The sequence below is a fragment of the Prionailurus bengalensis genome, chromosome C2 (assembly GCF_016509475.1).
Source record: "Prionailurus bengalensis isolate Pbe53 chromosome C2, Fcat_Pben_1.1_paternal_pri, whole genome shotgun sequence".
Classification (NCBI taxonomy): domain Eukaryota; kingdom Metazoa; phylum Chordata; class Mammalia; order Carnivora; family Felidae; genus Prionailurus; species Prionailurus bengalensis.
The window spans coordinates 62,688,468-62,703,125 of NC_057350.1; the positions used below are offsets into that span (position 1 = coordinate 62,688,468).

General features: G+C 36.1%; 1 protein-coding gene across 3 annotated transcripts in view; it reads right to left on the reverse strand.

The window, feature by feature from the left end:
- The window catches only part of LOC122492270 (limbic system associated membrane protein), a 660,170-nt gene that overhangs the window by 298,649 nt on the left and 346,863 nt on the right, over nt 1–14,658 (reverse strand). For all 3 annotated transcript variants that reach the window (XM_043595989.1, XM_043595988.1, XM_043595990.1), the window contains exon 2: nt 10,169–10,401. In XM_043595989.1, coding sequence (XP_043451924.1) covers nt 10,169–10,401 — 233 coding nt within the window. The remainder of the gene's footprint in view (nt 1–10,168; nt 10,402–14,658) is intronic.

A 14,658-nucleotide genomic window follows, 5' to 3' on the forward strand; every position in this document is an offset into this window, starting at 1 on the left:
TTGTTATTTCTTGTCTTTTTTATAATAGACATTCTGACAAATATAAAGTCATATCATATTGTGTTTTTGATTTGCATTTCCCTGATGATGAATGATGTTGAGCATCTTTTCATGGGTCTGTGGCCATCTTCCTTACAAGAATGTCTATTCACGTTCTCTGCCTGTTTTTAATCAGATTTTTTTGTGTTTTTTTGGTGTTGCATTGCATATGTTCTTCATATATTTTAGATATTAACCCCCTTTTGGATGTGACATTTGCCGATATCTTCTCCCATTCATTAGGCTAACTTTTTGATTTGTTGATGGCTTCCTTTGTTGTGCAAAAGCTTTTTATTTTGATGTAGTCCCAATAGTTTATTTTTGCTTTCATTCCCCTGCCTTAAAAGATATATCTTGAAAAATGTTGATATGGCTGATGTCAAAGAAATTACTGCCTATGTTAGGGTGATATTCTAAAACCAACAACTGGATGCTAGGTATGCTCATTGATACTGGAGTATAAGTGCTCCAAGGTCCTCTCAATTGGCTAGGATAGAAAATATACACACACATATACATATATATTTCTATCTATCTACCTATCCTACCTATTTATTCCATTAAAACTCATGAATAAACACTATTAACTCCAATTTTGATCCAACACTACTCTGTTCATTTAGGCTTTTCCTTTTGCATATTGATACTTCTCTTCTCCACCATGAAAAACTGGTTATCATTATCCTCAAGATATTTACTAACTTTTTCAATTCTCTTGCATGTAACTAGGGTCCTAATCCTCCATGATTGCCTCCCCATGCATATGTCCATCATTTGTGAGCCCTGGGACCTCTGGTGTTTGTACCCCACTTGGGTGGGCCCTGGCACAGGTTGAGTATAGCTGCTTTCCCACCACACTCCAGCTTGCCTATTAGCTTTTTGATTCAAAATAAGGAAAAAGACCTTATTGTATTTTGTTATTGTTTTTTTGTTTGTTTGTTTTGTTTTGTTTTTTACTTTGTCACTGAAGCAGACCTAGGACTTGACAAATTTTAAAGACAATCCATGAGGTGCCTGGGTGGCTCGGTTAGTTAGTGTCTGACTCTTGATTTCAGCTCAGGTCATGATCTCATGGCTCATGAGTTTGAGCCCTGCTTTGGGCTCTGTGCTGACAGCATGGAGCCTCCTTGAGATTCTCTCTTTCCCTCTTTCTCTCTGCCCATCCCCTGCTCATTCTCTCTCTCTGTCTCTCTCTCTCTCTCAAAAAAAAAAAAGACAACGAAATCAGGGCACCTGTGTGGCTCAGTCTGTTAAGCATCCGATTTTGGGTCAGGTCATGATCTCATGGTTTGTAAGTTCAAGCCCTACAACTCACTCTGTGTGTACAGCTTGGAGCCTGGAGGCTGCTTCAGATTCTGTGTCTCCCTCTGTCTCTCTCTGCCTCTTCCCACTCATGCTCTGTCTCTCTCTCTTTCTCAAAAATGAATAAACATTAAATAAATGAACACAGCTCTTAAAAAAAAAAAGACAACCCAAATCATCTCAATGTGCAAAAAATAAATGTTACCTAATAGAGCAAGCTTAAAACAATGAAAGTACCTCTGTCTTAAAATATATATAAATATATATATGCCATTTTTCTTGACTGTTAAATATATTAATTCAAAAAGTTGCCTTTATTATTTTTAAAAGTACACAGGTTTTGTTTTGTTTTGTTTTGTTTTTGGTAATGTATAGAAAACATAAGTTAGCTTACAGTACTATTTAGAATATTTGTAAAGGTAGCTATCCTTATCTTAATAGGTAAAATATCTGTGTAAAAACTAGCACATCTGTAAATTGTCCCATGTGATATTATGTAAATGTAAGGAAAATAACTTGTAGTATAGATTGGATGTATCTAAACTAGCATATGCAGTTCCAAAATGGAATGAATCTCCACTCCCAAAAACATCCTAATCAACATTAAATTCTGACCATAATGCATTAAAATTAGTATAATTGTATAATGATTCAAGATTTGAATATAGCTGATCATTTACTGGCATCTGTCTTCAGGTGGCTTTCTTCTTTTCATGGAGTTTGGGTTTTTACAGGGAGCCAACTCTGGGTTCTAAAATAACTTTGTCTCTATTCCCTTATTGTTTTGTCATCTTCAGGAAGGACAAATGCAGGTTAGAACAGAAAGCATGTGGATGTAAATAGTTGACTTAATTTCATATCTAAAAGGTGGACTGCAGATACATATAGAGAACTTGGGGATAGTAATTAATTTTGAGTGGATGGGCTTGATTTAAATGAAATTTGAATCCTTCCCACAGGTGGAATATCAACTTAAAACCGCAAACAAAATAGAAGCTCTGAAAACTGCGTAGAAGTTATCTTTTTGTAAGAGACATTTACATTTGTAAGGAAAATCTCCATTTTTATGGGTGTCTCCTTTGATGTACCAGGAAGAGGGGGGTGATTCTAAATCTCTAGAAACTCTTATTACTAGAGAAGGCATGACTTAGATCTGCACAACAATCTTAACTCTGGTTTACTGTGCTTTTCCTGGTAACCTTCCACAACTGGCTCCCCACTGACAACACCTTTTGTCATAAGCTGAGGATGGCATTCAATGTGATGGCTTTGGGCATTTTGGGGAGTTACTCAGTATTACTGGGTCTCTTGCATGTATACAGAAGGTATACATGTTGTTAAACATTTGTTTTTCTCTTGCTAATTTGTTTCATTCAATATGATTCTTAGATTAACTAGAAGAACTTTGAAAGGTAAATAAAAATTTCTACTCCCCAATAAAGTACTATTCACAAATATTTTAGCCCCAAACTTTCACTTCTTCCTATATTACATTACCTTTCTGATGGCTAATGTAGATACTGATGTCCTAATAGTCAGAACCTAGCCTTTTAATAGCCAATCAAGAGGCTATATTGTCTAAAAAATTAAGCTGAGGAGTAGGAAAAATAGCACACTTCAGCACAGAAACTCCAAATGAGAATTCCAGTTAATCATCAAGATTCTCAATAACCAACAGAATTAACCCTAGATCAAATCCAACTGAAGAAGATTTAAAATTCTTTATTTTATTAGATTGCTTTAAAAATGTAAAGAGCTCCAGGCTAAGTTCAATTGGAATGCAGTAGCAAATATTTTACATGAATTTTTGTAGGCAATGTTAAGTTACTGAAAAAATAATCAATGCAACATAATGCTAATTAAAGAAAGGAAAGAAGAAAGATGTAAGGGAAAGGAGAATAAAGTACAGTGGTCCCCTTCTTAATTTGCAGGAGATACATTCCAAGACCCCTAGTGGATGCCTGAAATCATGGATAGTACCAAACCTTACATGCATTATGTTTTTTCCTATACATACATACATACATACATATATACATACACACTTATGATAAAGTTTAATTTATAAATTAGGCACAGGAAGAGATTAAAAACAATAGCTAATAATAAAATAGAACAACTATAACAATATACTATAATAAAAGTTATAAGAATGTGGTCTCTATCTCTCTCCCTCATAATATCTTATTCTCTTATACTCATCCTTTTTGTGATAATATGAGATGATAAAATACCTATGTGATGACATGAAGTGAGGTGAATTACACATGCATTGTGATGAAGTGTTAGGCTACTATTGACCTTCTGACTATGTGTCAGAAGGAGGATCATCTGTTTCCATACCACAGTTGACTGTGGGTAAATAAAACTATGGGGAAAAAAAAAACTTGGGATAAAAGGGAAACACTGTAATGAAAGAAGGGAAAAAAAGATAGATTATGAGATATAAAAAGGACACTTGCTTGGAGTTCTGGGTAATACATTTAGATCAGAATTAAAATGTTTAATAGGATTTAAAATGCTTCTAAGAATTTAAATCTTAGAAACAATAAGTTCTAGACTAATATTCATGAAAAAAAAGTTTGTGTTTCTAATATTTGAATTTTTAATTATTAAATTAAAAGGGAATCTATGGACATTACAGTTGGAAGTCAATATAGATATTCTAAAATTAATGTGGTACAAGAAATTGGGCTTTTTAAGTGTGTGGATTCGAAAAAGGAAAAAAAAAAAGGCCAAACATGGTCTTAAAAGGAAGTCCCACCTTCATATTTTTCCCATAATTATATTGGTTTAATTAAGGTAATTATGCAATAAATTTCCTTACAAGTAATAGATTCTCAGAATCAATGTATATGACTTGAGTCACAGTGGTGAGAAAAATGTCTGACATTGTATTTAATATTACAGTGAAATTTAAATATTAACTTAGAAATACATTTCAAAAACCAATTAAAAAAACATATCCTCAATGTTATTATATGCAAATGAGGCCATTTCTAAAACACCAGTAATCAAATTAGAATAGCATGAAAAGAAAGCAAAAGATACAACATGGAAATTACCATTCTTGTATGGATAGCTGGCTCAAGAATAATGCAATAAAAATTTGAAAATATGATTAATGTAGTAAGGGATGGTGAATGGTATATTTAAAAATAAGTCTCACACTTTAAAAATCCTGTCATGTTAGGGTGTTCTTTGTATTTACATATACATGGAGATTCTTAATGTTATAGTTAAAAAAATTCGCACTCTGGGGGCCACTATTCCCAGCACTTAAGGACATCTGTTTTCTAGAAGTACGTAGGTTATTTTATTTTATTTTATTTTATTTTATTTTTCTATTAAAAGGCTCTAGTACCTGCTCCACATAACTTTAGACACAATTTGATGCTGTGTTATATAGGAAAATGAGCAGGCAGGCAGTAGCAAATTCCTCTCGTTAATTGCTTAGATCCCTAGCATAGTAGATCTTGGTTTTTCACAAATATCTGAATCATCTGCAGAACGCAGTGTATTTGCAAATTTTGGCTGTCTTCCCAGGGATTCTGGTTCAATTGTTCTGGGAATGGTTCACAGGAATCTATATTTTGACTAGTATAATAAACCAAAATGTTGATTTTATTGTAGGTTAAGTGAGGATCACACAAAGAGAAACGTTGTAAATGCAAGTGCCTTCATCTGTGGCATGATCAGAAAAAACACACCATAGGTGGATAACCTTTCTAGAAGAAAAATACATTATTAATAGGAAATGTGTCAAAGTGCTCTGTTTATTTTATTAACGTTAATAGTGATGTTTTCCTAATCTTTTGTCTCAGAATCTGTAAAGAAATTGGTGTGGAAACCAAAGTATCTGCCTTTAGATATGAGTCCCACCATTCATTAAGTATCTCAAATGTATGTTCATATTTGAATGTTCATTGCTTCCACAGATGCAACATTTAATATCACTAATCACAAGTCAACCCAGAGATCATTACTGATTTGTATATTTGCTGATGCAAAACTTTCACCTGTATATCTCATGAGGAAGGTGTGTAGAGATGTCATTTAGCTGAATATTGAGTTTAGTGAACCATGCAGCATATTTATTTCAACACTGGATATTTTATGTGTAATGACCCTCATGAACTGATAAAAACTTAGAGAAAAATGTGGGAGATGTTAAATAGTCACTAATATGGTGCTGATGCATAGAAAAGGAATTGAGAAAACAAAACCTAAGAAACAGAAAGTATAAATACTTAAAAATTTATAAAGTTGAGATTTTTGAAATCAGAGTGGTTTTTATGTCTCAACATTTTCTTTTCAGCCTCAATACCTGAAAATGGACAGTTTTGGAAGAGAGGAGAATTTCTTTTGACAAAACTAAGCTAGGTAAGCAGTTTCTTTTGACAAAACTAAGCTAGGTAAGCTAAGATATTACCATGAAATGTGAGGTTTTTGTCAATCTACCTATCGTCTATCTTATGCCCAGGGATATCATTGCAGTATCTTAGGAGTATTTGGGGGGGGGCGTGTAACACTTTAGGAGTATTTGGGGGTACAACACTATCTGAAATTAAATGAAATTACGAATGAATATTTCCCCAGATGTTCTTAAGGTATACAATTCTTCTAAATTAGTGGTTCTCAAAGCGTGGTCCTTATACCAGCATCATCATTATTACCTGAGAATACGTTAGAAATGCATATTAGCCCCTGTCCCCAGAACTACTTAATCAGAAATTCTGGGGAGTTTCACCAATCTAAAATTTAGCAAACCCTCCAAGTGTTGCTGAAGCATGCTGAATTTTCTCCTTAAATATTCTTAATAAATGTAACTAAGAATTTAAAAGTGATGTTGGTTTAAGAAGCCTTTTAGAATCCTAAATAAGTAAAGCCAAAGACTGAATGCTAAGGAAAAGGACAACTGAAGAAAATGGATGGGAGGGATCTAAAATAAAAGCTGAAAGAGCCTATCACAAGGGTAACAGGCAATACAAGGAAGCAGCTGTTAGATTCTGGGTAGTACCCCCAGGGCAAAAGTGAGCCTTCTGACAAATACTGGAGCAGCAGCAGCAACAAGGTTATCATAACACCATCATCACCATCATCACCATCATCACCATCATCACGATCACCATTATTATCATCTTAATGGGTGAAAGAAAACACACGATATCCAGACACAGGGCTAGGCGCTTACATAGATCATCTAATTTAATCCTCACAGTAGGCCTAGGCAGACTTAAAATTTGAATTTTACCTCTATTTTACACATGACAAAACTGAGCCTTAGAGAAACAAAGTAGTTTATCACCAAAATTATTTAAGTAGAAAGAAAGAAAACTGAGATACGAAGCAGGAAGTATGACTTCAAGGCCCACATTCTTGACTGCTATTCTTTACTGATATCTCATAGCAACTTAGAGCTAAAGGTGGCCTCACCATTAAGCAAGGAAAAAGAATGCAGTATTTATTTAATGGGTAGTTAAATTGGATTCACAGAAACTATGGAGAGTGAGCAAGGCAGAGTTTGAAAAATTCAAAAGACTCTTACATTTTGAAGGAAGGTGCGATGGGGTTGGAGGGAAGAAGAGTGGCAGCTATACCTAGAAACGGATTCTTTGATGTGATGAACACATAGGGTTGAGGCACAGAGTAGGAAGCAGAGGAAACAGTCCGAACAAGCAGCACGGGAGATGGAACCACTGATATAATCACCACATTTAATGCCCTAAGGGTAAGTGGATCAGCCATCTGGTGCAAGATATAAAATGGCAACGTCCATATAGTTTGTCAGAAAAATCCCTCTTCATGACTCAGTCTCAAGGAGGAGAAGATCCATTCTTCATATTTCTTACAAGTATAGGCTTTGTTGCTCCTTATTTTTTCCACAGCAATGTGATTTAAAAAAATACAATAATGTCTTAAATCACATAGATACGGGTTTGAAACGCTGTCCTAAGAGAACAGGCAGCCTTGGGCAGACTCCTTATTGTCTCTGAAGTTTAAGCTTTTGCACAGTTTTAATAAAGTTATTAACATCTAATTAATAATAATTTTATTAGAATCAAATGGGACAAAGAACTACAGCTTTCAGAAAGAATTGCACCAAAATGTGTACCTTTGGCATGCAGATTATTGGAATTGAAAATAATCCAGACCTAAAGACTTGGGAAGAAATGTTGACCTTCCCCCTAATTGCTTACAAAAATTTAGGTGGAGGAGCTGCTCCAGCAAGAGAGCTATCACCATAAATAACTACAGTATAATATGAACTAGGTGTGGTCGATAAGGAGGAACCTTGTAAGCACTGTGGATCAACGACCTCTCTATGTCCCATTGTTTCTGAATGGCCCAGTAATATTTGCTGCCAAACATTGACTCTTTTTCATTTTCCTGCGAATTGCTTTCCTTCCATTTTCTTCCCAGTCCAGCAGCCCATTCTCTTTAGTTCTGGGGTGTATATATATATATATATATGTATACTCATTTTACCTGGCTGTCTTTGTACTCTCATGTTTATGTGGATTTCCCACACATATGAAATTAAATTTTATTTTCTCTGTTAATCTATTTCATGTCAATTTAATTCTTAGACCATTAGAAGAATGGTAAAGTGTAGACAAAAATTTCTCCTACACAACAGAATAAAAGTACATGGCACTTAGTAGATTCTTTTCCATCACTTAATATTAAGATAATTTAAGTTAATTTCACTTATGCTGCAGCTCTAACCCTCTCAGGATTAGCACATTTAGTTCATAACTGAAATGTATGCAGATAAGTAAGAAAAAAATGGGGGGGGGGAAGGATATGGGGCATTTGGTGCTAACAGCTGATTTAAACATAAATCTAGGGGCGCCTGGGTGGCGCAGTCGGTTAAGCGTCCGACTTCAGCCAGGTCACGATCTCGCGGTCCGTGAGTTCGAGCCCCGCGTCAGGCTCTGGGCTGATGGCTCGGAGCCTGGAGCCTGTTTCCGATTCTGTGTCTCCCTCTCTCTCTGCCCCTCCCCTGTTCATGCTCAGTTTCTCTCTGTCCCAAAAAAAATAAATGTTGAAAAAAAAAAAATTAATTAAAAAAATAAATAAATAAACATAAATCTATTAGTTCTTAAAGCTATCAAAAAAAATTCCCTTCCAGTAGAAAGTGCTTCAGATTTGATTCCTGGCCTGCTTGGCTCCAACTTACTCCCTGAATTCTCTATGTGACCTGGAGCAAGTAACTTAAATTTAAGGAAATTGTTTCCTCACCTAGAATCCAAGGAATATAATACTCAAATTGCCCAATTTTACTTAGTATTATACACATACACATTTTCCAGTTGTGGTGTCTAGGGCTTTCCAATGACATTAAAGGCTATAAAGGTATTAAAATTGTGTAGGAATCTCATAATGTAATATGGAGCTGGCCATAAAACTAGGTATCTAGGCTTCCTCTGCCATTGCATATGGTAGAACTTCTTTTATTTTGAGGCAGGTGTGTGTGTGTGCATGAGAGAAAGAGTCAGAAAGACAGAGACAGAGAGACACAGAGAGAGAATATAATATGTGTGCTTGTGGTTTTGAGGGAGCTGGTAAATTAACCCATTTACGTATTTACACATCTCTGGTTATGTTTACACGTTTAAATGGGCTGCCTGAGATCCAAGCCCTGATGTACCATGTTATGGAGCTCGAGCACTCTGTACTAAACCACGAGGAAAACATTCTATGCTTTGACTATGATAGGAACTTTGCAAGTCCGTAGACATGCCTTTTACAAGCAATAAAATGAAGCTGTCAGCCATCGCAAATGGACCAAGATAGAGGTCACATGACTAAACCACCTCTGGACCAGGCAGTCTCTGATGTATTTTACTCCAGGTTCAATCTATTAATCAGAGGAGTTGGGAGAGCAATAATTTAAATGCTGCAATAATCAATTCCATAACACATTAATAGAAGCTACAGTCAAACTTTCCCACACCACTGACTGCACTGGAATCCTGACAGGAGCCCTAGGGCCATGCCTAATTTGCATTAAATTTACATAAAATTGTAAATCAAGAATACATGAACACAGCCCTAATATTTGTTAGTGCTTAGATCTTTTCTGATAGATGGATTGGAACTGCTAGTGGTTTGACTTCGCTTGCAATAAAACTGTGCAGCTGATCAGCTTTGTTCTCATTCTGCAATTATGAGAAAGGGACCCATGAGAGCTATAGTTTGGGGGCATGCGTATGCCACTTAGGGTTTTTGTCCTATAAAACCATGACTCAGATGTGCCCTTAGAAACCCCAATCTAGAAGCAGATTGTCCCCAATAACTTTGCAAATCCTTGTCATTAGATTTGCTCACAAATAACTTAGCATTAAATGGAGATATAAATTACAAAGAAAGCTGGCCAGCTGAGAGGATATCAGGCCCCTGGAAATTTTTATTTCCAAATTATACTTACTATCACAACAACAGATAATTAGTAATATTTTTTACGCTGAAGATAAAAACCAAGACTTCAGCAAGAGTCATCCAGTACCTAAAAGTTGATGAAGTGGACTTCAAATGGTTCTAAGCATTGTGTTCTTGTTACTTTGTTCCAAATTATTTCAACAGCTATGGCCTTTGCTATGTGCTTTTATACTCAGGGCTAGGAGAAAATATTTTTACCAAGAGTACTGGCTCACAGTGGCAAGATTCCTCTTTCTCCTTAGTCATTTCATTTTAAGTCTATCCTTTTAGCGAAAAAATAGATACTTAAACAAAAAAATGCATGTGAAATATTTTATACATCATGTTAATTTTTTTTTCTCTCACCACTCCCTTACCACCTACCTATCCCACCTTTTCTTACCTTGCACGATCAAGTAAACTTGGGAGGTCTTGGGCTCATGCTGTGTCTGAACCGAGCAAGTATAGGAGCCCTCATCATAGACATCCACCTTCTGGATTCGGAGGCTGTATTCCAGAGAATGGCGTTTCTCCAGCTCAACCCGAGGGTCCAGAGACCATTTGTCATGCCCAGCAAAAATGATGCCAGAACGGTTCAACCACGCCACCTTTGAGTTCTTGTCTTCTACAACGCACCTGGTAGAGCAGAATAACAACATTAGAAACTTAGCCATACCTGCATCTGCATTCATTGTCCACATTGCCTTCAACAAGACCAGTGAAGAACAATAATTATATACAGGATGAATTATTGCCATGCCATTTCTTAGAGTCCTATGTATTGTCACTATTTATCCTAAGTTCTACTTACCATTCAGTGGATGGATGTAATTATATTAGACTCAGTTTAGCCATAAACAATCAGTATGAAAAATGCAGGCAAATAAATTTAGATAGGTATTGATTTCCTACTGGATTTTCTTCTTCTTGTCTAGGAGAAGGTCATTCACGCAAAACTCCATCTGTTTTAGTAACTGAGAATTTGACAAGTGATAATGTGGCACATTTCCTGAGCTTTGAATTGTATGAACTCTTTCATAAGTATTTCCTAAATTTGCACAAGAGTGTGATGGTAGATTCAAATCATGCCCCACTGCTGTAGAAATTAGACTAGATTTCAGATTTTGCTTTGGATTCTTATAAGTTTGGAATGCCCTCTCCCAGGAGTGAGAAGTGTGTGAACAGGTCCAAAGGTAAGAAGAAAGGTATTGTGTCAGGGAAATCAAAGCTAGCATCTTCTTGCCTATGTCTGGTTCCAGCTGCCGAGGGCAGCAGGTTGTCTGCTGGCAAAACAGCTTGCTACCAGCATTTCCGACACATCAGAATGAGTTCAATATTTTATGGGAGATGAATAAACCAGTTCCGTGGTTCCTATTCTATGAAAGATGAAGGGGAAAAATGTTTACTTTAATAAATACTTATTTTAAAAGCCTAACAGGATCTCTTTCTGAAACTTTCAAGAAAGAGGCAAAGAATCTGGAGAATCAATGGATTCTCTATTGAGAAGGGGTAAATGCTTCATGGGGAGGGGCACCTGGGTGGCTCAGTTGGTTGGGCATCTGACTTCACCCCAGGTCATGATCTCGTGGCTTGTGAGTTCGAGCCCCAAGTCGGGCTCTGTGCTGACAGCTCAGAGCCTGGAGCCCACTTCGGATTCTGTGTCTCCCTCTCTCTGACCTTTCCCCAGCTCACAGTCTGTCTTTGTCTCTCTCTCTCTCTCAAAAATAAATAAACATTAAAAAAATTTAAAAAAAGCTTCATGGGGAATATAGTTTTCCCCTTCAATTTCAGCAAGAATCAGGAAATGGAAAAATTGAGCAACAAACTTCTCTCTGTATCCCTTTGGCAAGATTTATGTCTGCCCCACAGGGAGATTGTCCCAGACCCTGTTCACAACTGTAGAGCCATCTGCTCAGCACTCTTAGGCATGAGGGATAGAGAAGAAGCCAGGAGCATGACAGCAGAACAGTTAAAATACCATGTCCTGTATTTTCCAAACTGAGTCCAATCCAGGTTTTCTCTTAGGTCAAAAAAGCCAGTTGTAGAGATTCTGTACCTATGCATAGATAGAAATTAATGCCTTATCTACAGGCTGTCTACAGTAGCTATACAGAGGCCAACCCATCTTCCTTAAAAGCAGAAATGCTGGATCCTTTTAAAATACCTCACCTATCGTTCAAAAGACCCCCTTATCCCATCATTTTTAAGTGACCTTAATATTTTATTTAACACGAGAATTTTATTTAATGACTTGAATTCCATGATACGCAGGTGTCTCTTTTCTTCTGCATTTATTTATTTTCATAAACATAAGTAGATGAAATCATCATTTGGTATCTCTGTTACCCAATATGGGTCTCTCTGCCATGAAGATATTGTTGGGATTAATTATATGTGCTTGATAATTTAGAATTTTTCCATAATGGAGTACAAAGCTAACTTCATGGATGCTTGATGCTTCTTTCCAGACCTGATTGTACTTTTCCTGTTCTACTATTTTGTGTCATCATTTCTCTATCTTTCATGGTATTTGTGGCACTTCTTAAATGAGAATCATTTATGAGTTAATAGGCTGCTTTGCTGCATTTCTGTATCATAAATGAAGTTATTGATATGGATTTACTGTGTTCTTCTTTTCTACTGAGAAGAATGGAAATTGACCTCTGTAAATGCATTTTAAACCTTTATCATGAACCTCCTTGCACTTTTCTCATCTAGGCAGCTCAACACACCAGGAAACAGATATGCTACATCATAGGGAGGTACTCTGAATAATGTCTAGCCCCAACTATGGCCCTAATATGTTCAATTTGGAAAAAAAAAAAGACTATACAACATATTTTACATAGATATGGCCTACAAATCAATTAAAGATAGATACTTTGCCCTATTCATTTAGGTGCTTCCAAAAATTTATGTTATGTAATCTTAGGTATTGATAAATGCCTCTTGTTAAAGTGACAGCATCACACGCACAGGGAGGAGGACAGACGATTACCTCTTTTACACTTCCCTCTCCCAAACCCTACAGCGTCAACAAATGAATTGAACAAATTTCCTTATGAGCACAAGGTAGAGTTTCTAAGACAGGTGTTTAGGGTCCTCTGGACATTTTAGCAATTTTTATCCATGGGAAAGTTAAAATTATCACATAGGTCATTATTCCAAACTATTCTCTGACAATGTTCAGAACTATCTTATCTAAAGAAGTAATTGACTATTTCAGCAAAATTGCCAGACCCATAAAAGTGCATCTACCAAGACAATACATTATATGAAAATTTGCTATGACAATCTATATAACGTCTTATTTTTACATTATTTTTCTTCTTACATTTATTTTTAAAATTTACCTTTTACTTACAAATAAACACACACACATATATGTATATATACACACATATATACACTCACACTTTTTACTAACTTAGTATGGTTACCCAAGATACTAATGTACATCTTGGCTATGTAGTATTTGTTTTTAATTTTTATTTTAAGTAAGCTCCACACCCAATGGGGAGCTTGAACTCACAACCCTGAGGTCAAGGAAGAGTCATATGCTCCATTCCCTGAGCCAGTCAGGTTTCCCAACAATGTAGTATTTTTAAAAGGTAAACGACTCCTCCAGATATTTAAGGGTTTTTTTTTTTTATGTAGCCAGTGGTTTCAAAGTAAATATATTGACTCTCTAAAGTAGAAAATAATCTTTTTACAACATTACAAAACTTTCATACTGAAAAACAGCAAACATAATAGTTTCAGAAGCAATTTAACTTTTCAAAATTTTAATATTTTGATTTAAGGTGGTAACTATTTCAAACCATAAGAAGTGCACAAGGAAAAGACTGAAAAAGTCAAAATAATCTCGACATGTAGAACTTATCTTTGTTCAGTGAAAATAACTAGTGACACACAGTAGTCACAGAGCACCTAGTTATTCAAAAATGGTTAAATGCCAATTTAATGCAGACCCATGTTCCCAGCATGCACTGACTGGCCAGCAAGCATCATGTGCTCCCATATAGGAAGTGAGTTGGCTTAGCTGTGCATTAGGCATTCCTCTAGAGTAAATGAGAATTCTCATGCCATGCCATCATGACATAATAATGAGTTATCCGCCCCGCCCCCCCCCCCCGCCCCGGCCCACCTAGAATGCTGCTTATATACCAGATAATCTAGTTCAGAAATGGATACCTAATGACTTTATCTTCAAAATCAGCCATGGCTACAGCTGGGAACGTGTGAAGAGATGTATTTTAAAAATCTATACGTGTTATGTATTGTTTAGATTTAATAGAGTGTTTCTTCCAGGAGTTTACAATGCTGCAAATCATTCCAGGATTTAGAAAGGACTGCTCCTTTAAAAGAGTGGGTGTTGGTGCCAAGGAGAGAGGGGCAGAGAATGTCCCTTCACTTCAGGTGGGATTTTTTTGGCAGGCAACTGGGAACATGGGGATATAATACATCTCTCTAGGAAATCTTCTATTATTAGTATCCCATCCTTTTATTTGGCTCTTTTTATGACCACACTGTACTCCACATTGCATTAGAATTATTTGCATTTATCTTTCCTTGTATGCTTATTAATGACAGTGACCCTCCTGAATTCACCTATGGAGCTCTCAAGGGACCTAACAGCATACAGCCACCATGTGCACAGTAGGCGCTCACTGAAATGTAGAATAAATAAACTGAATTTAACAAACTGGTATTTAACAAGTATCAGATATTTATTAATTATCTAAGAAGTGCAGATGAATTAGTAATTATTTTAACATTTCTTAAGAAATAATTAAAAGTATCAGATACAGGGGTGCCTGAGTGGCTCAGTCGGTCAGACTCAGTTGTGTCAGACTCTTGATTTCAGATCAGATCATGACCTCACAGTTTGTG